The sequence below is a fragment of the Erythrolamprus reginae genome, chromosome 8 (genome assembly GCF_031021105.1).
Source record: "Erythrolamprus reginae isolate rEryReg1 chromosome 8, rEryReg1.hap1, whole genome shotgun sequence".
In the NCBI taxonomy this organism is placed as follows: domain Eukaryota; kingdom Metazoa; phylum Chordata; class Lepidosauria; order Squamata; family Dipsadidae; genus Erythrolamprus; species Erythrolamprus reginae.
Window position 1 is genome coordinate 1,154,028 of NC_091957.1, and position 25,339 is coordinate 1,179,366.

Sequence of the window (25,339 nt, forward strand, 5' to 3'; positions counted from 1 at the left end):
GCGGCTGAAGTGCAGATAGCAGAGCGTAGAGGAGAAGCAACGTTTTTTGGAAGAGGGGGGGGAGCATCCCGGGAATGACCGGTCTGGTAAGGCCATCCATCCTCTTTTCTTTCGTCAAGGAATTTTGTATTTTTTCACTCCAATCACATATGCAAAATAACATGCCATCAATCTTGAAATACATTGCAATAATTCATTTTTTTAAATTCGGTGTTCATAATCCATCCAATGCTGCCTCCTTTACATTTGACATCCAGACAAGAATAGTTACTCAAATTTCTTTTAAAAAAAATAATTTTTTTTTTATTATTTTTCAAAAAACAGACAAAAACAAACAACATTAAACATTTATGGAGCTACCTTTGCTCCGCTTGCCATAGAAGTCTAACTAATACAGAAAAACCCTCACTATAATCAGATCCATACAGAAATGTCACACATGCACATTACATTCTTGTTAAGTTTAACTCTATATTCTTTATGTTAAAATATCATATACTTATTCAAAAAATAAAATATAAAAAATAACACTTCTAACTTTATCATACTATAAAGAAAAAAGAAGAAAACAGAAGAAAAATTCTATGTTTATATTGTTTTTAAACTGTTTCACTCTATCTTATAAACCTTCAGAATAATAAATTCAAACAGTTATGAATTCTTACTTATTTAATTTTTAATACTATTTTTAGAATTCCACCATTCATATACTTTATCCCATATTTTATAAAATTCTGTTTCAGCTCGATTGTTCAAACGTTTTGTCATCATGGCTAGTTCTGCACATTCTATCATTTTTTTAAATACCTCTACATCTTTTGGTGTTTCCTTTTCTTTCCATTTCTGTGTTACTCAAATTTCTTATATGTATTTAAAAAGCTATTAGCTAATACAAAGGCCGTGTTGGATTTCCTCGAGATTGAAGGCTGTGCGTAGTTTTGCTCGGGGCAGAGAAATCTCAGCTTCTTTAATGACTGACTACTATTAACACCTCGCGGAAGGCAAAACATTGCAAGTGGCTTCTGTTCTTCTCACACATCTCTACGGGCAGGGAGGGGTGTTTGTGTGTGTTTGTGTGTGTGCTGCAAAAAATACCAAGCTTTCTGAGACAACCCAAGAAAGGGATCTTGGGGTTTTGGTGGACAGCTCAATGAAGAGGTCAACCCAGGGAGCAGCAGCAGTAAAAAAACCAAAGCAAATTCCTGATTAGGAAGGGAATCGAAAATAGGTCGGCAAGTGTTGTGTTCCCTCTGTACAAATCGATGGTGAGACCACACTTGGAGTCCTGTGTGCAGTTCTGGTCACTGCATCTCAAGAAGGAGAGAATGGAACTGGAAAAGGTGCAAAAAAGGGCAACAAGGATGATGAAGGAAATGGAGCCCCCTCCCTTAGGATACCAGGTTGCAACGCCTTGGTCTCTTCAGCCTTGAAAGACGGCGTTGAAGGGGGGACTTGATCGAAGGGTATAAAATCAGGCATGGGATAGAAAAGGTGGATGGAGAAAAATCCCTTTCTCTATCACGCAATACTAGGACGAAGGCCCCCCCCCTAAAGCTCATAGGTGAGAGAGTGAGGACAAATCAAGGGAAATATTTCTTCCCCCAGAGGGTCCTTGGTTGATGGGATTCTCTTCCAGAAGAGGTCGTGACAGCTGTCAGCCTGGAGAGCTTCAAGGCAGGATTAGACAGATTCGTGGATGCCAAGTGTATCATAGGTGGTGATTGAAACGGATGTCCATGTGCCGCCTCTCTGTGGGTTGAGGCAGGCAGGGTTCCCTTGGGTCCCATTTGTTGGGGGTCAAGGGAAAGGGAGGGTCTTGCCTTCTCTTTCTGCTCATGGACAATCGGGGGGCAACTGTGGGACACAGAATGCTGGACTCGATGGGCTTTGGCCCCATTCATCACGGCTCTTCTTAGAAATGTTCTTAAAAACGGGGAATTTGCAGAGCCGAAGATCAGAATCATCCCATGAAAGAAATTCTGGACTTGGGACAGATCCTGGTTTCATGCTGCATAGCTAGAGGTATAACAAGCAGGAAGAGGGAGATTGTGATCCCCTTATATAGAGGGCTGGTGAGACCCCATTTGGAATAATACCGTGTTCAGTTCTGGAGACCTCACCTACAAAAAGATATTGACAAAATTGAAGGGGTCCAAAGACGGGCTACAAAAATGGTGGAAGGTCTTAAGCATAAAACGTATCAGGAAAGACTTCATGGACTCCATCTGTAGAGTCTGGAGGACAGAAGGAAAAGGGGGGACATGATCGAAACATTTAAATATGTTAAAGGGTTAAATAGGGTTCAGGAGGGAAGTGTTTTTAATAGGAAACTGAACCCAAGAACAAGGGGACACAATCTGAAGTTAGTTGGGGGAAAGATCAGAAGCAACATGAGGAAATATTATTTTACTGAAAGAGTAGTAGATCCTTGGAACAAACTTCCAGCAGACGTGGTTGGTCAATCCACAGCAACTGAATTTAAACATGCCTGGGATAAACATAGATCCATCCTAAGATAAAATACAAAAAATAGTATAAGGGCAGACTAGATGGACCGGGAGGTCTTTTTCTGCCGTCAGTCTTCTATGTTTTCTATGTTTCTATGCTGGGAAGCCCCCCCGGCCCCCATTGTCAACCCAGCCTGTCCTGCACCACCACACCTGTGACCCCTTTCGCTGCTGAATTGTAAAAATGCTGCCCTTGAAAGGTTAATGCACAAGGCAACGGTGACTTGGCACTTTTGTAATGCACAAGCAGCACAGCTGGCGGCTGTGTCATCGCATCGGTGTGCCTTGTTCCTGGCTGCCAAGGGCTACGATTCCCCTCCAGTCGAATTCCAGGAAGGAGGGGAACGGGGCGGTTTTCATTTAGCTTGCGTTTTGCATCGCTTTGCATTGAGCTGAAAAAGGGTTTCTCTGCTTAATGTAGCCAGATCCGTCTACATTTCTACAGAAACCTAGAAACCTAGAAGCCTGACGGCAGAAAAAGACCTCATGGTCCATCTCGTCTGCCCTTGTACTATTTCCTGTATTTTATCTTAGGATGGATCTATGTTTATCCCAGGCAGGTTTAAATTCAGTGACTGTGGATTCTTCCTTCCTTCTTTCTTTCCCTTCCTTCCTTCCTTCCTTCCTTCCCTCCCTCCCTCCCTCCCTCCCTCCCTCCCTCCTTCTCTTTCTTTCCTTCTTCCTTTCATTCTTCAAACATAGAAACATAGAAGATTGACGGCAGAAAAAGACCTCCTGGTCCATCTCGTCTGCCCTTACACTATTTCCTGTATTTTGATCTTAGGATGGATCTACGTTTATCCCAGGCATGTTCTCATTCAGTGACTGTGGATTGACCAACCACGTCTGCTGGACGTTTGTTCCAAGCATCTACTACCCTTTCAGTCAAATCATATTTTCTCGCATGGCTTCTGATCTTTCCACCCAAACTAAGCTCAGATTGTGTCCCTTTGTTCTTCTGTTCATTTTCCTATTAAAAACACTTCCCTCCTGAACCTTATTTAACCCTTTCACATATATAATCAGACTGTGGCATCGGGTGTAAACCAGCTTATTCATTTGTAGGAAAAGCAGCATAATTAGTAAGGATTTGGCTTTATTGTGTTTAATTAAAGAACCCTGGAATATATATATATATATATATAATCAGAAGGGAGGACAGAAGGGAAAGGTGGGACATGATCGAAACATTTAAATATGTTAAAAGGTTAAATAAGGATGTAAGTGTTTTTAACAGGAATAAGAGGGCACAATCTGAGGTCCAAGGAGATGTTGTCTGAGCTCTTGACAATTCCTGCCAGCTCACCCTCCAGACTGCCCCACAAAAAAGCCACAAATATGTTGATTGAACTCACCCCATCTATTTCTCCGGTGCTGGAACAAAAAACAAAACGAAAAAAAGTTGCATTGCAAAAGTTCTCATTTGGGGGGAGGGGGGAACAGACCACCCACTGTTTTAATGGAGGGGGGGAAGAGAGAGAGAAAGAGAAAGAAAGAGAAGGGAGAGGGAGAAAGAAAGAGAGAGAAAGGAGGAGAGAGAAAGAAAAAGAAAGAAGGAGAGAAAGAGAGGAAGAAAGAGAAAGAGGGGGAGAAAGAGAAAGGAGAGAGAAAGAGAAGGAGAGAGGGAGAAAGAGAGAGAAAGAGAAGGAGAGAGGGAGAAAGGAGAGAGAAAGAAAAAGAAGGGGAGAAAGAGAGGAAGAAAGAGAGAATGAGAAAGAGGGGGAGAAAGAAGGACAGAGAAAAAGGAGAGGGGGGAGAAAGAGAGAGAGAGAGAGAGAAGGAGAGGGAGAGAAAGAAAGAAAAAGGGGGAGAAAGAAAGAGAAAGGAGGAGAGAAAAAAAGAAAGAGAAGGAGAAGGTGGAGAAAGAAAGAAAGAGAGAAAGAAGGTGAAGACGAGAAAGAAACAGAGTGACGGGAAGAAAGAAAGAGAGAAAGAAGGAGAGAGTGAGGGAGAAAGAAGGAGAAGGAGAGAGAGAGACAATGATGTTTATAAATCAAATAACTGTTGGACCAAAAAAAAGAAATTATCCCTTTCGAAATCTTGCCAAGTGTCCAGGAGGAAAGATCTTCCAGCTGGGAAATTGAGAAAAATTAAGGAAGAACAATAGTTGGACCATGAAACCAAAATGTAGAAGGTTTAACAGATGGGTTTGCAAACGCTTGCGCCTGAATAGACCCCTGTTAGCGCTGGGCTAAGCCAGAGGTGCTCGCTTAAACAGCTGCAGTGATTCATTCAACGACTGAAGGCCATCAAGTGGGGCAGGACTCACTTAAGAACTGTCTCGCTTAGCAACGGAAATTTGGGGCTCAATTATGTTCGTAAGATGAGGACTCCCTGTATGAATGTAGTTTTCTGTGTATGATAGGACTGTAGGTATGTTTTTTATATATTGGGGTTTCTTGTTTTTTAGACTTTTTAAAATGTATTACTGTTATTTTAGAGTTTAACTATTAGATTTGTCATTGTATATTGTTTTTATCATTGCTGTGAGCTGCCCCGAGTCTACGGAGAGGGGCGGCATACAAATCTAATAAATAATGATGATGATGATGATGATGATGATGATGAATGGAACTGCATTGGCTGCCGATCAATTTCCGGTCACAATTCAAAGTGTTGGTTATGACGTTTAAAGCCCTTCATGGCATCGGACCAGAATATCTCCGAGACCGCCTCCTGCCGCATGAATCCCAGCGACCGATTAGATCCCACAGAGTGGGCCTTCTCCGGGTCCCGTCAACTAAACAATGTCAGTTGGCGGGCCCCAGGGGAAGAGCCTTCTCTGTGGCGGCACCGGCCCTCTGGAACCAACTCCCCCCGGAGATTAGAACTGCCCCTACTTTTCCTGCCTTCCGTAAATTCCTTAAAACCCACCTTTGCCGTCAGGCATGGGGGAACTGAAACATCTCCCCCTGGGCACGTTTAATTTATGCATGGTATGTCTGTGTGTGTGTCTGTTAGCATATGGGGTTTTTAAATATTTAAATATTTTAAATTTGTCTGATTGCTTATGATTTGTTTCTACATGTTGTGAGCCGCCCCGAGTCTTCGGAGAGGGGCGGCATACAAATCTAAGTAATAAATAAATAAAATAATAAACTAATTGTCAGTTGAGTGGAAACATCTCTCCAGCCCCGTTTCAGTCTAATGCCAAACTAGTTGAGGCTCTTTGGACCTTGAAGATGAAAAGTTCCTTTCCAGGGGTTCTTCCCACTGGCCTGAAATTGTTGGTGCCGAGAGATGAAAGTGGGCCAGGCAAAGGAGCGGTTTTCCCTGCAGTCATAAGTTTAAATAAATAAGGCTGGGCTTGCCAAACCTGTCAGCTGATTGAAACTGGGACGGGGTGTTTTTTTTGCAGCTCTCTTTGCCTCCCTTGTGTTCCGAAGTAAGACTTTTGAATGTTGGAAGCTGCGATTTATTTCAGGGGGCGTGGAAAGCTTTTACACAGAGCGGTGGGTGGGGAAGGGAAGCTTACGGCCGTTTGCTAAAAAAACTAGAAATTTGCAGGGATGCATGTTTATGATCCTAGAGCGCTTTGCTTTAAATTTTCTGTCTCTTTATCCTTGAGAAAAGAGGGTGGGGAGGGGGGAACTAGAAGTGAAATTAATAATCCCTGCAGGAAGAAAACGAAACCCTCTACTAGTGAATGTTTCTTCAGTCTTGGCATCTTCTGGTTCTGCCCCAATAAAGCAGATTAAGGCTGACTTGACAGGTAGAAACAGAGAAGATTGACAGCAGAAAAAGACCTCCTGGTCCATCTAGTCTGCCCTTATACTATTTCCTGTATTTTATCTTAGGATGGATCTGTGTTCATCCCAGGCATGTTTAAATTCAGTTCCTGTGGATTGACCAACCAGGTCTGCTGGAAGTTTGTTCCAAGGATCTACTGCTCTTTCAGTAAAATAATATTTTCTCATGTTGCTTTTGATCTTTACCCCAACTAACTTCAGATTGTGTCCCCTTGTTCTTGGGTTCACTTTCCTATTAAAAACACTTCCCTCCTGGACCTTATTTAACCCTTTCACTTATTTAAATGTTTCGATCCTGTCCCCCCTTTTCCACCTGTCCTTCAGACTATACAGATTGAGTTCATTAAGTCTTTCCTGATACGTTTTATGCTTAAGACCTTCCACCATTCTTGTAGCCCGTCTTTGGACCTGTTCAATTTTGTCAATATCTTTTTGTAGGTGAAGTCTCCAGAACTGGACACAATGTTATTTCAAATGGGGTCTCACCATCACAATCTCCCTCTTCCTGCTTGTTATACCTCTAGCTATGCAGCCAAGCATCCTACTTGCTTTCCTTATGGCGTAGATCAAGGTAGCCCTTGATCTACGCCATAATGGAACCTGCCCATTATGATTGTAAAATGGATTGTTCCCATGTTCCACCTGATTTTACGACTTTTTTGGCAACAGTTGTCAATTGAACTGATGGTTTGCTAAGGCTGCGGTTTTGCAAAAACCCCCCAAAAAACGGAATAAGTTTGAGACAAAACCATCAAAAAATGCAATCACATCAACCTGGTCAGTTGGCCAGACCTCGGGGAAGAGCCTTCTCTGTGGTGGCTCTGACCCTATGGAATCAACTGCCTCAAGCGATTCGTACTCCCTACCGATCTTCTGGAAAGCCGTTAAGACCTGGCTTTTATGGCAGACCTGGAATTAGATTGACTGCTTTATGTGTGTATGGTTCTTCTAAAGTTATTATTTATCGTTATTACTGGTTTTATTATGTATTTGTGATTGTATTTTTAATACTGTTGTATTTATCGCATTTGTTAGCCGCTCTGAGTCCGCTTTGGAATGAACGGCATATAAATACAATAAATAAATACATAACTTTTTCTGACGGCAGAAAAATTCAATTCAATTCAATTCAATTCAATTCAATTTACTGGATTTATATGCCGCCCCTCTCCGAAAACTCGGACCTCCTGGTCCATCTAGTCTGCCCATATACTCTTTCCTGTATTTTATCTTAGGGTAGATCTATGTTTATTGCAGGCCTGTTTCAATTCAGTGACTGTGGATTGACCAACCATGTCTGCTGGAAGTTTGTTCCAAGCATCTACTACTCTTTCAGTCAAATAATATTTTCTAGCATTGCTTCTGATCTTTTCCCCCAACTAACCTCGGATTGTGGCCCCTTGTTCTTGTGTTCACTTTCCTATTAAAAACTCTTCCCTCCTGAACCTTATTTAACCTTTTAACATTTTTAAATGTTTCGATCACGTCCCCCCTTTCCCTTCTGTCCTTCCTTCTGATTATATACAGTATATATATATATATATATATATATATATATAATATATATATATATATATATATATATATATGTTTTTTTGCTGAATTTGAAAATTAAGGGAGACTAGGATAGATCGATTTCGGCCTTATTTTGGCCTCATCAGCTAGCCATACCCACTGGGACTTGAACCTGCAACCTTTGCCTTGTAAGGCAGAGAATTAACCTCTAGGCTACAGTATCCAATTCCTTCAGCTCTGCACCAGGGAAGGGTTACATATTTTTGTGTCGAATCACCCTGGTGTATTGAAGGAACATCACATCTCCTTATTTGCCTCTCGGCCCAATATATATATCCCCCCCCCCCAGAGTTCTTTAATTAAACACAATTAAGTCAAACAGGAAACCGGCCCTTCTGCAGACAAAGCATCCGCCTTGACCATAGGGTCTCGTTTCCAAGACAGTCTCAAGCTCCTTAAAAGGCTTTTTGGAGGAGGAGAAAGAGGAGGAGAAAAGCAATGGGTGACTCAGTCCAGCCTTGGCGTTGGGTTGGAAGGAGAGGAAACCAGAAAGGTCCAAGGTGGAGAGGCTGAGAACATCTGATGGGACAAGACAGGAGAACCGGGCCTGTTTTCATCCTCTGTTCTTTTTTATTTTTTAAGCAGGTCCTTCAAGGGCATCTCACACGGAGGTCATTTCCTCCCAATGTTCTCCCGGCTCTTAAAGTCAAAACAGCCTCTGTTTTAAGTTCTCGATGGGACTTTCTGCCTTCCGGTCATTCTTTCAGATGTACCTGCCCTTCTTAAACCACACAGAAACAGAGAAACCTAGAAGATTGACGACAGAGAAAGACCTGGCCCATCTAGTCTGCCCTTATACTATTTCCTGTGTTTTATCTTAGGATGGATCTATGTTTATCCCAGGCATGTTTCAATTCAGTGACTGTGGATTCTTCCTTCCTTCTTTCTTTCCCTTCCTTCTCTTTCTTTCTTTCTTTCTTTCTTTCCTTCCTTCTTTCCTTCTTTCCTTCCTTCCTTCTTCATAGAAACACAGAAGATTGACAGCAGAAAAAGGCCTCCTGCTCCATCTCGTCTGCCCTTAGACTATTTCCTGTATTTTATCTTAGGATGGATATATGTTTATCCCAGGCAGGTTTAGATTCAGTTCTTCTGGATTGACCAACCACATCTTCTGGAAGTTTGTTCCAAGCATCTACTCCTCTTTCAGTCAAATAATATTTTCTCACGTTGCTTCTGATCTTTCCCCCAACTAACCTCGGATTGTGGCCCCTTGTTCTTGGGTTCACTTTCCCATTAAAAACACTTAAACCCTCCTAAACCTTATTTAACCCTTTAACCTATTTAAATGTCTCGGTCGTGTCCCCCCTTTCCCTTCTGTCCTCCAGACTAGACAGATTGAGTCCATGAAGTCTTTCCTGATACGTTTTATGCTTCAGATCTTCCACCATTTTTTAACCCATCTTTGGACCGGTTCAATTGGATCCGTAGGTGAGGTCTCCAGAACCACCCCGAGAAACGTCTGGTTGTCTCTCATGGAAACCAGTCCTGGTGGGCGACGTCTTCTCCCAAGATGGGAAGGGAATGGATGGGCTTTTGAGTGGGGTCATTGTCTCCATCCTTGTTTTGTGCTTTGCTAAAACCTAGGAAGAACGGTTACAGGAATCAGGTAGATCTAGGCCAACGAAGAGAAGGCCAGGGGCTGACATGGTACTCAGATATGGGCTCAGCCGCCATTTCCGCGGCCCACTCAAAGCCCAAAGTTTGGGGACACCTTATGCCTTATTGATTGATGATTGATTGATTGATTGGATTTATATGCCGTCTCTCTCCGAGAACTCGCAGCGGCTTACAACCTATAAAAAAACCCAATACAATACAGTGTCCTAAATCCAATTAATTTCAACTAACTAATCTAACCTAAAATCCCCAGTTACATTAAAAGTCAGTCATTCCCACTCAAACAACAACATACATAGCATTCGTTAGCCGGGCGGCTGGAATCTAATAGCCCCAGGCCTGGTGGCATAAGTGAGTCTTAAGACTCTTACGGAAGGCGAGGAGGGTGGGGGCAGTGCGAAGCTCTGGGGGGGGGGAGCTGGAGCTGATTCTAGAGGGCTGGGGCCCCCACAGAGAAGGCTCTTCCCCTAGGCCCTGCCAGGCAACATTGTCGAGTCCAGTGTTTCCCAACCTTGACAACTTGAAGATATCTGGACTTCTGGGAGTTGAAGTCTAAATATCTTCAAGTTGCCAAGGTTGGGAAACACTGGTCTAGTCAACGGGACCTGGAGAAGGCCGACTCTGTGGGACCTAACCAGTCGCTGGAAGTCATGCGGCAGAAGGCGGTCCCGTACGTAATGCTGAATTAATAACTATAAGTGGGATTCAGAACAAATAACTCTTCCTGACGTGTGTTGGTCACCCCTGCTGATGGTTTCCCCCCTCTCGTTCAGGTGAGCCATGATTCCCGTCACGGAACTGCGCTACTTTGCCGATACCCAGCCGGCCTACCGCATCCTGAAGCCTTGGTGGGATGTCTTCACGGACTACATCTCCATCGTGATGCTGATGATCGCAGTCTTTGGAGGGACCCTCCAAGTCACCCAGGACAAAATGATCTGCTTGCCTTGCAAATGGATCACCAAAGACGCCTGCAACGATTCCTCCCGCGAGTGGACGGCGGCCAACGTAGACTCGGGGTACTACAACGCCTCCCTGCGGGCGCCCCTGGACCCTGGGCCCACGGGGATCAAGTACGACCTCGACCGCCACCAGTACAACTACGTGGACGCCGTCTGTTACGAAAACCGCCTCCACTGGTTCGCCAAGTATTTCCCCTACCTCGTCCTGTTGCACACCCTGATCTTCCTGGCTTGTAGCAACTTCTGGTTCAAGTTCCCCAGGACTAGCTCCAAGCTGGAGCACTTTGTCTCCATCCTCTTGAAGTGCTTTGACTCCCCGTGGACCACCCGGGCGCTGTCCGAGACGGTGGTGGAGGAGAGCGACCCTAAGCCGTCCTTCGGGAAGATGAACGGCTCGATGGAGAAGAAGTCCTCCAACCTCAGCGAAGACGTGGAAGCCACCGCCCCGATGCTGCAACGGACCAAGTCCCGGATCGAGCAGGGCATCGTGGACCGGACGGAAAACGGGGTCCTGGACAAGAAAGAAGGGGAGCAAGCCAAAGCGCTCTTCGAGAAGGTCAAGAAGTTCCGGACGCACGTGGAGGAAGGCGACATCGTCTACCGCCTCTACATGAGGCAGACCATCATCAAGGTCATCAAGTTCATCCTGATCATTTGCTACACGGTCTACTACGTCAACAACATCACCTTCGACATCGACTGCAAAGTGGACATCGAGAGCCTGACGGGCTACCGCATGTACCGCTGCGCCCACCCGCTGGCGACCCTCTTCAAGATCCTGGCGTCCTTCTACATCAGCCTGGTGGTCCTCTACGGCCTGATCTGCATGTACACCCTGTGGTGGATGCTGCGGAGGTCCCTGAAGAAGTACTCCTTCGAGTCCATCCGGGAGGAGAGCAGCTACAGCGACATCCCCGACGTCAAGAACGACTTCGCCTTCATGCTCCACCTCATCGACCAGTACGACCCTCTCTACTCCAAGCGCTTCGCCGTCTTCCTCTCGGAGGTGAGCGAGAACAAGCTCCGGCAGCTGAACCTCAACAACGAGTGGACGCTGGAGAAGCTGCGGCAGAGGATCACCAAGAACTCCCAGGACAAGCTGGAGCTGCACCTCTTCATGCTCAGCGGCATCCCCGACACCGTCTTCGACCTGCTGGAGCTGGAGGTCTTGAAGCTGGAGCTCATCCCCGACGTCACCATCCCGCCCAGCATCGCCCAGCTGACCAGCCTCAAGGAGCTGTGGCTGTATCACACGGCGGCTAAAATCGAGGCCCCGGCGTTGGCCTTCTTGCGGGAGAACCTGAAGTCCTTGCACATCAAGTTCACGGACATTAAGGAGATCCCCTTGTGGATTTACAGCCTGAAGACCTTGGAGGAGCTCCACTTGACGGGGAATCTGAGCGCGGAGAACAACCGGTACATCGTGATCGACGGCCTGCGGGAGCTGAAGAGGCTCAAAGTCTTGAGGCTGAAGAGCAACCTGACGAAGCTGCCGCAGGTCGTGACGGACGTGGGCGTCCACTTGCAGAAGCTGTCCATCAACAACGAAGGCACCAAGCTCATGGTCCTCAACAGCCTGAAGAAGATGGTGAACCTGACGGAGCTGGAGCTCATCCGCTGCGACCTGGAGCGCATCCCACACTCCATCTTCAGCCTCCACAACCTGCAGGAGATCGACCTGAAGGACAACAACCTGAAGACCATCGAGGAGATCATCAGCTTCCAGCACCTCCACCGCCTCACCTGCCTTAAACTGTGGTACAACCAAATCGCCTACATCCCCGTGCAGATCGGCAACCTGACCAACCTGGAGCGCCTCTACCTGAACCGCAACAAGATCGAGAAGGTGCCCACTCAGCTCTTCTTCTGCCGGAAGCTCCGCTACCTGGACCTCAGCCACAACCTCTTGACCTGCATCCCGGCCGAGATCGGGGCGCTCCAGAACCTGCAGAACTTGGCGGTGACGGCCAACCGGGTAAGGAAAGGGGGGTGGGTGTTTGTGGGGGGTCATGATAAAATTCTATGTGGATTTTGCAGTTAAGATATGTATATATATAAATCTCACATAACCCTTCCATGTTACAAGCCGATACAGGAGACAAGCCTGTAGCCTAGAGGCTAAGGCCACTGCCTTACAAGGCAGAGGCCTCAGGTTCAAATCGCAATACGGCTGTGGCTACCTGACGAAGGCAAATAATCCAGAAATAGATCTACAGCAGTCTCCCTTCCTTTTCATTATCAGCAAAATATGTTACACACACACACACACACATATGTGAATGAATAAAGAGGCAATAGCCGTTGCAATCTCTGGAACATTTAAAATTCATTTAAAACTACTTAAAGGACTCAGCTTTCGTTAGTCCTCTACTAATTTCAACTGTGAAGACCATAGTTGATCTTTTAGGACAAATAGATAGATAGATAGATAGATAGATAGATAGATGTACATACGTACGTATGTATGTATGTATACACACACATGTTGCATGTATGTGTGAGAGAGACATTTTGCTGATAATGAAAAGGATGGGAGACTATAGATCTATTTTGGGCTTATTTGCCTTCATCAGGTAGCTTCACCCTTACTGGGATTTGAACCTGGGGCTTGTAAGGCAGTGGCCTTAGCCTCTAGGGTACAGACTATATTTACAGCAGCACGAAGCTTACTTCAGCCTGATGATGGTGAATGTGATTTCACCGAAATGTCGTATAGACACTCAAAATATTACACGGGGCAAAACCCGAACTCAGAACAATCTACATATATATATATATATATATATGTATGATATTATTGTGTAAACCCTGAGCCCACTGCAGAAGTGCAGTGGACTCAGGGTTTACACAATAATATCAGTACAAAGATATAAAGTTAAAGACATAAAACCCACCAAGGTAATAATGATAACAACGTAATGACCGATAACTGTCGCTTCTCAGTTTTGTTAACGGAGTCCTGATGCCGGCACAGAATCCCAGAGAGTTAGTTCATAGTGGCTAAAAATACAAAGACCCCCAAAAAGTTCCTGGATTAAATTTAATCCTGGCCTGCGGCATAAAATAACAAGCTTTCTTTTTTTTAAATCTCGACAAGTCCTTCCGTTTGAAAAGACTGGTAGCGAGGCTGTTCCCTGATAAATCTACTTTAATCGTGCCAAAATCTTATTTACTTTTGCAGCGGCAGCTCTGATAACATGGTCAGTTCAAGTTCCTGTGAAACCTTGTCCCATTCTCCTTTTATTTTAAGCTCTGAAGAAGTAAACAGAGCCCAAAAGGGACACAGAGCTGTGTTATTTCAGCTCACTGCTGTTCGTGTAATTGTCAAGCCCGAAACTAAAGCCCTGTATTATATATGTGTGTGAATATAAACCGTATTTTTCAGAGTATTCCTCCCTAAAAGAGGCTGAAAGGGTGAGGTGAGCAATTCTTTAATTGGAAGGTCGGATTCCAAGTCTATGGAGGTCAACCTCCCATGGCTTTTTTCTTCTTTTAATTTTTTTTAAAGTATTAAATTTAAGGTACAATATTAGTCGCAGTGTCCTGGGGGGGTCATATAGATCCCGCTTTCCGACCCAGCAAAGTCAACTAATAGACTTGTGACTAACTTCACAACGGCAATGATTTGCTTAATGAATGTGGCCAAAGAAGTCGTAAAATGGGGCAAAACTCATTTGGCAACTGCCTTACTTGGAAATTTGGGGGTTCAGTTGTGGTTGTATGGTGGTTGAACGGGTCCAAACATGGGCTACAAGAATGGTGGAAGGTCTTAAGCATAAAACCTATCAGGAAAGACCTCATGAACTCCATCTGTATAGTCTGGAGGACAGAAGTAAAAGGGGGGACATGATCGAAACATTTAAATATGTTAAAGGGTTAAATAAGGTTCAGAAGGGAAGTGTTTTAATAGGAAAGTGAACACAAGAACAAGGGGACACAATCTGAAGTGAGTTGGGGGAAAGATCAGAAGCAACGTGAGAAAATATTTCACCGAAAGAGTAGTAGATCCACAGTGACTGAATGTAAACCTGCCTGGGATAAACATAGATCCATCCTAAGATAAAATACAGGAAATAGTATAAGGGCAGACTAGAGGGACCAGGAGGTCTTTTTCTGCTGTCAATCTTCTAGGTTTCTATGTTTCTGAGTGGAGGTCTGCCTGTACCTTTATCAAGTTCCTTCCTCAGTACAAACGCTCCACAAAATCATAAAACCTGGAAAAAACCCTTGATATTGATTGATTGATTGATTGATCAGATTCCTATTCCTGGGACTCACGGCGGCTTACAGCAAACAATTACAAAACATGAAGAAATCTAATAATAAAATACTCTAAAAATCTCAACACATAGAAATCTAAGTTAAGTTATATTCTAAAACCCCCTCTATGTTTAAAAATACACTGCTCAAAAGAATCAAGGGGACCCTCCAAGAACCCACCCTAGATCTGAATGAACGAAATATTCTCCTTGAATACTTTGCTCTGTACAAAGTTGAATGTGCACAACAGCAGGTGAAATTGATTGTCAATCAGTGTTGCTTCCTAAGGGGACGGTTTGATTTCACAGAAGTTTGATTGACTTGGAGTTATAGTGTGTTCGTTTAGGGTTCCCTTTATTTTTTTTGAGCAGTGTGTTTAATTTTTTGTCTTTTTAAGAGACAGGGCAGTGCTGCCCACGTCTTTGCAATTTCCAAAAAAAAGGTAAATAAATATGGAATATTTTTTTTCTTTTACTCTCCACGAAGGGAAAAAAGGAGGAACAGCAGCCGCTGGAGGTTGTTTTGCAAACTAAGCCAAAAAAGGCTCATTCCTTTCCTTTTTCATCTCATTTCCCCTGTTCTGGGCAAAACTCCAGTTCTCACGAGAGGCTGGCCGGAGATGGGAGATGTCCTTTTGTTTCGTGGAAAAAGGGTTTCATTTTTTTCCCCTTTCCTTTTGAAAAAAAGGCTTTAAAAGTTCTAGCAAATCTTTTTTCCTGCAAATTGGTTCCTCTAATTTGGCAATCTCGGGCCGTGTTGGAACTGCTACTGATCTGGGAACTGGGAGTCCGACATCAAGGAAGAGGGGGGCAAAAGAGGGGGGCACTCAATTGGGGAACCCTGCTTGGCAAAGCCCTTCTAGAGTCACCTGTTGGCACCTGTTAAGTTTAACCTGTAGGTGGGTGGAAGCTCCTTGGTCTCCCTGAACCGGAAAGGCCATCTTGCAGACTTTCCATTACCAAACTAGATAACACCCTCAGTATTAGTAGGGAGTGGGGGTTTGTTCTCTGAAAAAGCCACTACGAGCAAACAGGAGATTTAATAAAGGCGATTCTCTATGTAAGGGCTAGTTTTGGGGTGATGAAGTGAGACAATTTAGGGCTTTTTTAATTGCAAATGTTACCCTAAAGAAATATTTACCTGTAAGTCTGCCCATCCAGATCTTTTATTTTCTAAGGTACTTTATGCAGAGCTGGACCACTGGGTCTTAATTCCCTAAATTCATTAATCCCTTAGTTTTCATTTAGCAATAAAAATAGCATTTAGACTTATATACTCTTTGACAGGGCTTTTCCAGCCCTCTGTAAGCGGTTTATAGAGTCATCATATTTGACCCCAACTATCTGGGTCCTCATTTGACCCAGGGAGGGAGGGAGGGAGGGAGGGAGGGAGGGAGGAAGGAAGGATAGATAATAGCAATAGCATTTAGACTTATATACCCCTTCATAATGCTCTTACAGCCCTCTCTAAGCGATTTACACAATCAGCTTCCTGCCCCCAAAAATCTGGCTCCTGATTTGACCCACCTGGGAAGGATGGAAGGCTGAGCCAACCTGGAGCCGGTGGTGGGATTTGAACTGCTGAACTGCAGCTATTTAGTTAGCTGAAGGAGCCTGCAGTGTTGCAACTCTAACCACTGCGCCACCCCGGCTCATTAATCTGTATCCTGCCTATATTGTATTTTTAAAAATAACTGGAGGTGGTGAACCCACCCAACACCCCTTTCTCCCCCTACTTTCCACGCAACAACGAGCTGTGCTGAGAAAGAGGGACCAGCCCCAAATCCCCCAAGTAGCTCTCGTGCCACAGGCAGGACTCGAACTCACGGCCTCATGCCGATTAGCTCAAAGTCACCCGGTTGGTTTTCCTGGCTCAGGCAGAACTCGAACTCAGAGTCTGGTGCCTTAACTACTAGACTTAACCAACAACGTTGTTGCTTCTTTTATTATTATGTTTATTGTGAGTGTTTCCCCTCCATGTTTCCAAATCTAAATATTTGGGGCAAAAAATAAAGGCATTGTTATTATTATTATTATTTTATAAAGGAAACACTTGCAATTAAAATGTTAAAGTCAGCTTTAAAAAAAAATAAAAAAAAAATTCCACTCACTGCCTTAAATTAGTTCCTTGATTTATGAACTCCAGATACTAAAATGCCCCATGGATGGGTTTTTTTTTTTGCTTCTCCTTCAAATATAGTCTGCAAAAAAATCCCTCTCTCTCTCTTTCTCGCCTACTCACTTCCCTTCCTGCCTCGTCCCTCTCCCGCTGTTCTAAAAAGTTTGCAAAATCTTAAGATTTTTTGTCTTCTTTCATTGTCGCTATACTGTACTTTAATTGTGCCCCTTTCTGCTTGTTTTCTTTCTTTCTTTCTTTCTTTCTTTCTTTCTTGACTCTCCCTTCCTTCCTTCCTTTTTCTTTCTTTCTTTCTCTCTCCCTCTCTTTCTTGTCTCTTTCTTTCTTGTCTCTTCCTTTCTTCCTTCCTTCCTGCCATCTTCTTTCTTTCTTTCTTTCTCTGTCTCTCTCTCTCCCCCTCTTTCTTGTCTCTTCCTTGCTTCCTCTTTTTCTTTCTTTCTTTCTTTCTTTCTTTCTTTCTTTCTTTCTTGTTTCCTTCCTTGTTTCCTTCCCTCTTCCTTCCTTTCATCCGTCCATCCATTGCACAGTTTAGCAAAATGTTGCTTTGGGAAACCCCAAGCTGGTTGTTAGCCTCAGATCATCCTTCACCTCCTCCTCTGTGAAGGTGTCTGTTGTGGCTCCCACAAATGATGTGTTGATCTCATTAACTCCATGACAACAAAGCAACAATAGATTAATTACGGACCCTCCTAGCTCTCTCTCCCCTCCCTGGAGTCTATGCATGTTTTCTAGGCTGTCTTTGTTTGCTTGGAAACCATTTATTTTCCTTACCTTCCAACTCCCAAGGCCAACTATACTGGGGGATCTGAGCCTCTCTCCCCCCTCCCCAGTTTTTAAAAGCCTCGTTTTCTTGCCAAGAGAAAGAAAGTGGGGGGAAACGGTTAAATCTGACCTCTCCATTGACTTTGCTTGTTTCACACAGGAGTTTTAACAGCTCCAATGCGTGGCTTTAAAAGTTTTCATAAGTTTTCAAGGCATCAGTTTTGCCCCTGAAGTCTTCCCCTGCCCCCAAGTGGAAAACCCACACCGTGTTTCTTCCAGCCGTATCCTACAGTGGTTCTTGACATAGAACCAGTTCTTGAACTTAATACCAGCACAAACATTACACAATCAAGATTTGGGTGCTTGGCAACTGGCAAGCAGAGTCGGTGGGGGTGGGGAGGGGGTGGGGGGGGTGGGGGAGGAAGCTGGATTTGCTTCTATTTGCTTCTACACCCTTCCTATGACAACTGCCAGTGACTTTGCTGGAGCCCCTCCCCAGAGGAAGATTGCAACACTCATGAAATGGCAAGTGTGACTCACACAACAACTGCCTCGCTTAGCATTAGCAAGACCGGTTGCAACTGTGCTTGTGTGTCAAAGAGCAGCGTTTAGACTTCTATTTATTTATTTATTCAATTTTTATGCCGCCCTTCTCCTTAGACTCAGGGCGACTTACAACATGTTAGCAATAGCCCTTTTTAACAGAGCCAGACTATGGCCCCCACAATTGAGGTCCTCATTTGACCCACCTCGGAAGGGCGGAAGGCCCAGTCAACCTGGAGCCAGTCAGGATTAAACTGCTGGCAGTAGGCAGAGTTAAACTGCAATGTTGCGTTCTAACCCCTGTGCACCATGGATGGATGGATGGAAGGAATAGCACTTAGACTTATATACCGCCCCCAACAATCTGGGTCCTCATTTGACCCACCATGGAAGGATAGATAGGTAGGTAGGTAGATAGATAAATAGATAGATAGGTAGGTAGGTAGGTAGATAGATAGGTAGACAGACAGACAGACAGACGAAGACAGGCAGGCGATAGATAGATAGATAGATAGATAGATAGATAGATAGATAGATAGATAGATAGAGATAGATCGATGATATAGGTGATATAGATAGATAGATAGATAGATAGATAGATAGATAGATAGATAGATAGAGATAGATCGATGATATAGGTGATATAGATAGATAGATAGATAGAGAGAGAGAGAGAGAGAGAGAGAGATAGGAGATAGCAATTGACAGACCAAGCTGAAGCATGATAGAAATAGCATTTAGACTTATATCCCGCTTCCTAGTGCTTTTCCAGCCCTCTCTAAGCGGGTTACAGAATCAGCCTCTTGCCCCCAAATATCTGGGTCCTCATTTGACCCACCTAGGAAGGGCGGGAGGCTGAGTCAACCTGGAGCCGGTGGTGAGATTTGAACTCATTTGTGTTCTGATTCTGCAAACCGGACTGTGTGCTGGCTTCAATGCCTTGTCTAAGCACAGCCTGACTCTCTCTGTCTCTCTTCTCTCCCCCCCCTTCCCCCCCCCTGCAGATCGAGGGTCTCCCGGCCGAGCTGTTCCAGTGCCGGAAAATTCGGACTTTACACCTGGGCAACAACGTCTTGCAGTCGCTGCCGTCCCGGGTGGGGGAGCTGGCCAACCTCTCTCAGATCGAACTGCGCGGCAACCGCTTGGAGTGCCTACCGGTGGAGCTGGGCGACTGCCCCTTGCTGAAGCGCAGCGGGCTGGTGGTGGAGGAAGACCTCTTCAACACGCTGCCCTTGGAGGTCAAGGAGAGGCTGTGGAGGGCCGACAAGGAGCAGGCTTGAACCCCCGGCCGGACAAAGCAGATTCCGCTCAGCCAGGGGACGGGGGGGGCTGCAGGCTTGTCCATTTCCTGCCTCTGGCCAAGGGGATTCCGGGGGACCCTCGGCTCACCCCACTTCCCCTGGGCCCCTGCTCTGGAGACCCTCCTCCCCCCCCGAGGGGCATGGCTCCCCTCCCTGACCGACAGCCCCGGAGGATCGGGAGCGGCTGGGGAAACGAGAGGAGGAGGAACGCAACAGACCTTGGAAGAGAGATATCGGCCCACCGCGCTCTTCCTTCCGCCAGGGCTGGCGTGCTCAGCTGCGTGTTTGGGGCAGAGGGCCTGATCCTGCTGCATTTCCATGGGTCGGGACCTCTCCTGGAGGGCCGCACCCCATCCGAAGGGGAGGAAGGCGTCCAGCTGTCCAGCCACCAATACAATATGTCCTAAACTCCCGGCAATGAGGGATCGGAAAAGATTCACCCTTCATGTCTGTTTTCTTCTTTTTTTGTTGTTTTCGTTGTTCGCAGTGGCATATTTTTTTTTAAAAAAGTACTTTAGAACCCTCAATTTACAAAAGTCTGACTTTCAAACCCCTTTTTTCAGTTTTTCCCTCCCCTCCAAAACGCCAGACTTCCCCCCAAATCTCGACGGCTTTGTGGTTCCCACAGAAATCTCTCTCTCGAGTGTGAGATCAAATGGATTTCCACGTTGGACGATGGCAGCCCGGATTTATTTCTCCGTTTAAAAAAAAAAGTCTTTGGCCATTGCAAAAAACCCCAAAGACCATTCAACGCTGAGTGGGCAGGGAGGGGGAAGTTGTTAATTTTTAAGCCGACATTTGACATTCCTTATAAAGACTTAAAACACAGTTGAGAAGAAACAGGGGCATCGACGGTCAAAAACACTAAACCGGAACCCTTAACGTAGCCTTTCTTTTCTTCTTTTTAACCTGCTACCAGCATCTTTCTCCAGGAGATTTAAGACTTCCCTGCTCCCTTTATGTTTTTTTTAAAATAACAGCTGGTCTGTTTTCCCCTTGTTTTCGTTTTTGAAGCCTCTGTTGTCCAAAGAGACCGGACTTTTGCCTCCGTGATCCGGCTCAACGTCGCACCAGGTCTTAAAACGGCGTGATTGAAAATACGAGTGTTAGAGAGGGAAGCGTTTCTTGGGCAAGGAAGCGAGGAAGGAGTCGAATTTGCACTATTCTCCAGCGAAAAATTGATTTATTTTTTTTAACAAACCCCCTAATAGCCCTCCCTGCCCCCCACCCCCGTGGCCTAAACTTTCCATCTCTGTTTTGCAACTGGAAAATTCCACCTGCCAAGCGAGCGAGGAATTATATCCCCAAAGTTCTCGGCCAGGATGGAGTCAGAGTCTGGCCCTACCCAGAAGGACTTGGACTCACTGAACGTGCAATTCCTATATATATATATATATACACACACCAATATATACACTAACATATCTTAAAACTTAACCTATTTGCATCTGGAAGAGAATTGCTCCGTCCTGTTGGAAATGAATTGCGTAGGCTCAGGTGTCTGAAGAAGGTCAGCTAAGGTTGGTTGTCATCTCTTGGGGTGGGGGGCTCTGCTGCTGGCAGGTCGGGCTTGGCCAACCCCTGGAAAGTGGGGGACACACACACGCGCACCCCTCTTCTTCTCCCTTCGCCCCCCTTTTTCAACAGCCAATGGGACAGAGCCAATGGCAAGCTTCCTCCGCCGTACTAGGAAGGGTTTCTGCAATGCTACCAACGCCCGAAGAAGCGATGTTATCCAGGCATTGTTTGCGTTTAAAATAAAGCTACTCTTGGATATCCTCACCCAAGGAGGGGTCTTCGTGGTCTGCTTTAAATCACCAGCCATGGGGAGGGGAAATGGGGTGGGGGGCCATAGAGATTCCCCCAACGTTCTTCACTTTTGTAGTACGTCTCCCCTTGGGGTTATTTAGAGTTGACAACAGCACTGAGAAACCATGATGTATCAGGGTTAACTTTGGCTGAGACTAGGGGTCCCCAAACCTGGCCACTTTAACCCTATGGATACTTCATGATTCTTGATGAATATATTTTATTTTATTTTTTTCTTTATGTTGCCAAAGAAGTTGGAGAGCCTCTGTACCAAAGACAAATTCCTTGTGTGTCCAATCACACTTGGCCAATAAAGAATTCTATTCCATTCTATTCTGTTCTTCTATTTTATTCTAGTCTATTATTCTATTCTACTATACTATTCTACTATTCTATTCTTTTCTACTCTATTCTACTATACTATTACAGTATTCTATTCTTTTCTATATTCTATTTTTTTATTCTATTCTTCTATTCTCATCTTTTCTACTCTATTCTATTTTTATCTTTTGTTTTCAATTCTATTATTTAATTCTATTCTATGCTATTCTATTTTTCTCCTCTTTTCTATTCTATTTTATTCTATTCTACTATTCTATTTTTTTCTTTTCTACTCTATTTCATTCTACTATTCTATTCTACTATTCTATTCTATTTTTCTACTCTATACCATTTCAGACATTTACTTCTTTCTCTTTGTTGTCAACCTACCACCTCCACCCCCTCTCATCTATGTATCATCTACCAATCTGTTATCTGTCATCGGGCTGTCCATATGTCTGTCCTGGTCAGAAGGAATAGTTTTTGAAGAATGGGAGGAATAGCCACAACCTGGGTGCCTGTCGGAGGAAAGAAACCTTGAAACTTGAGCCAAAACTGTAACCCAAGGAATCATCTCAGGCGAGACCCTCCCTCGTCTCTGAAAGGCAGGCAGGGGGGGGGAGACTATTTAGACTTAGTATTTACCTGCACGGCTCTGGTTTGGAAGAGTGACCAGGAGCGCGTTGAATAAAATATAATATAATAAAATATAATGGAACCTCTACCTAAAAACGCCTCTACTTACGGACTTTTCTAGATAAGGAACCATTTTCCACTTACAAACCCGAGCCTCCAAAACTGTAACCGGAAAAAGCAGGGAGAAGCCTCCGTGGGGCCTCTAGGAATCTCCTGGGAGAAAACGGCCGGAAAAGGCTGGGAGAATCCTCTGTGGGGCCTCTCTATGAATCTCCTGGGAGGAAACAGGGCCGGGAAAGGTGGGGAGAATCCTCCATGGGGCCTCTCTAGGAATCTCCTGGGAGAAAACGGCCGGAAAAGGCGGAGAGAAGCCTCCATGGGGCCTTTCTAGGAATCGGAGGAAACGGGGCTGGAAAAGGCAGGGAGAAGCCTCTGTGGGGCCTCTCTAGGAATCTCCTGGGAGGAAACAGGGCCTTCCCCTTCCCGGTGGTTTCCCCAATCGCACGCATTATTTGCTTTTACAGTACATTGATTCCTATGGGAAAAAATTGCTGCTGCTTACAAACTTTTCTACTTAAGAGCCTGGTCACAGAACGAATGAAGTTCGTAAGTAGAGGGACCACTTTATTTACCTGCATGGCTCTGGTTTCCTAGCTTGGGAGAGTGACTAGGAGCGCGGTGGAATAAAATAACAGGAAAGTTGTTAACGAGGGAGAAAAACTGGCCCGGCCACTTTCCCAGGCTTGGTCTGTTCTCCATCTCTGGAATGTGGGGGAACAAGTCCCGGCGTCTCCCATCTCGACTGCTGGTCCTGCCCTCTTTCCCCCCCCCCTGCCTTCTCATTCCCATTTCCAGCTGCCTGGAAGGTTTTCAGCCAGGTGACCGGCTGACCGGTACCGTCTTCCTCCAGAGATGCTCTTAAGGTAACTGCGCCGCTTCGGAGAAAACTGATGAGGTCAAAGTTGATCGGGTTTTTTGTCTTCTTTCGATATCTGTCCCGTCCAGGGGTCTTCGGGGGAATCCTGGCAGGAAAACCACTTTCTGGATAGCGCTCCATGCTGCACTCCCAACAATTCCCATCCTCCCCAGCCAAGTAGGGGTTACAAATGGCTTTGCAGGCTTCCTGGGAGGGTGGGGGGAGGTTTTCCTAAATTTAGGAAGGGGGGGGGGGAGATCCAAGAAATTTAGAAAACGTGAACAATTTTGAAAAAGAAAAAAAGAAAAAATAAGAAAAAGAGAAAGAAAGGAAGGAAAGATAAAGAAAAAAAGGAAGAAAGAAAGAAAGAGAAAGAAAAAGAAAGAAAGATTGATTCTCCACAGCTATATAACTGCGTGACTCTAAACCCCTAGAGGAGGGGGAGTTTAAATTGGATTTTTTGGCAGTCCTAGGGAAATTCCAATGAGAACAATTTTAATTTAATTTATTACATACAACAAAAATGGAAACAAAAATAAGCTCTGCCCCCTCTTTTTCTTCTTTTTAAATCTTAGGGGGATCAGAGACAGTTTGGTCTAGTGGTTAAGGCACCAAGCCAGAAACTGGGTGATTCTGGTGAGTTCTGGTCCTGCTTTAAGGCATGAAAACAGGCTGGTTGGTTTTGAACCAGTCACCAGGATATGGTGAGTTCTAGTACCACCTTAGGCATGGGAGGCAACTTTGGGCCAATTACCAGGAGACGCAGTTTTGGTTCTGCCTTAGACTTGAAAGCCAATCAGGCAACTGGACCAGTCCCTCTCAGCCCTGCCCACTTCGCAGGATTGTTGTTGGGGAAAACAGGAGTATTAGGTAGAGCTCAACCATTTCCTGGTGATTGGCTCAAAGTCACCCAGCCGACTCCATGCCAAAGTCAGGACTAGAACTTACTCTCTCTCTCTCTCTCTCTTTCCTTTCTTTCTCCCTCCCTCATTCCCTCCCTTCTATTTTTCTTTCTTTTTCTTTCTTTTTTGTCTCTCCCCTCCTTCCTTCCTTTCTTTTTCTTTCTTTCTCCCTCCCTTTTTTCTTTCCGTTTCTTATTCTTTCTCTCTCTTTCTCTCTCCCTCCCTCAGTCCCTTCCTTCCTTCCTTCCTTCCTTTTATTTATATTTATAGGCCGCCCTTCTCATGGACTAAGGGCGGCTTACAAGAATCAAATAGAGACAATAGGAATAAATAAAAATTTAAACATCACAATTAGATTAAAAATCCACAGTAAAAAAAGTCCTCCTCCTTTCATCCAAAGACTGGAGCGAACTCTCACTCACGGTTCCCAGGCCTGCTGGCACAGATGTGTCTTTAACACTTCAGAAAGGTGAGGGTGGGAGCAGTGCTGATCTCCCGGGTGAATTGGTTCCAGAGGACCGGGGCCAAAACAGAGAAGGCCCTGCCCCATGGACCTGGCAGCCGACACTGTTTGGTTGATGGGACCAGGAGGAAGCTGACTGGGGAAGTTGAAGTCCACACATTTTAAAGCATCCAGGATTGAGAAATGTACCTTACCCTTGGGCTAAACAGCAGCAAACTCATTGTGTCTTGGTGGGATGAGAAATTCCTGCTTTGGTTTCTGGGTGGGCACATTGCGGTAGACCCACGAGTGGAATTGATTAGGCTAATCCAGACACCCGAGTAGGTTTCAATGCCACAAATTGCTCTGTGGAATTTTGCAACCTTCAAATTGTGTTTTGCAACCCACGAACGAGGAAATGAACACCGTTAAATAGCAATAACATTTAGACTTATATGCCGCTTCCTGGTGCTTTCTAGCCCTAAGTTGTTTACAGAGAGTCAGCCTCTTGCCCCCAACAATCTGGGTCCTCATTTGACCCACTTCGGATGATGGAAGGCTGAGGAGGGAGGGAGGGAGGGAACGGAGGAAGGAAGGAAGGAAAAGTAATAACATTTAGACTTACCGCTTCATAATGCTTTTTTTCCTTCCTTCCTTCCTTCTTTCTTTCCCTCCCTATATTTTCCTTCCTTCCCTCCTTCCTTCCTTCCTCCCCCAAATTTTTTCATCTTTGTGCCAAAGTTTCCACCTCTTCCTCCTTTAGGTATCCAAGAAAAAACTCCGATCTGCGAGGCTTCTGGGCTAATGGTTTGAGTGTCCAGTGCCAAAGTCCACGGCAGAGGCCTCCAGAATCCTCTGGGTCATGCCCCTGTCTTTAATCCTTCACAGCTTATCACATGAC

At 45.0% G+C, this 25,339-nt stretch overlaps 1 protein-coding gene across 2 annotated transcripts in view; it reads left to right on the forward strand.

Annotated features, from left to right (window-relative positions):
- LRRC8A (leucine rich repeat containing 8 VRAC subunit A) overlaps positions 1–21,199 on the forward strand; it is a 25,957-nt gene extending 4,758 nt beyond the window's left edge. The window contains exons 1-3 of one of the 2 annotated variants that reach the window (XM_070758607.1): positions 1–86; positions 10,222–12,385; positions 19,116–21,199. In XM_070758607.1, the coding sequence (XP_070614708.1) occupies positions 10,229–12,385; positions 19,116–19,391 (2,433 nt within the window). In that variant the 5' untranslated portion in view covers positions 1–86; positions 10,222–10,228 and the 3' untranslated portion in view covers positions 19,392–21,199. The remainder of the gene's footprint in view (positions 87–10,221; positions 12,386–19,115) is intronic. The other variant, XM_070758608.1, reaches the window with a different exon arrangement.
- The last annotated feature ends 4,140 nt before the right edge of the window (positions 21,200–25,339 follow it).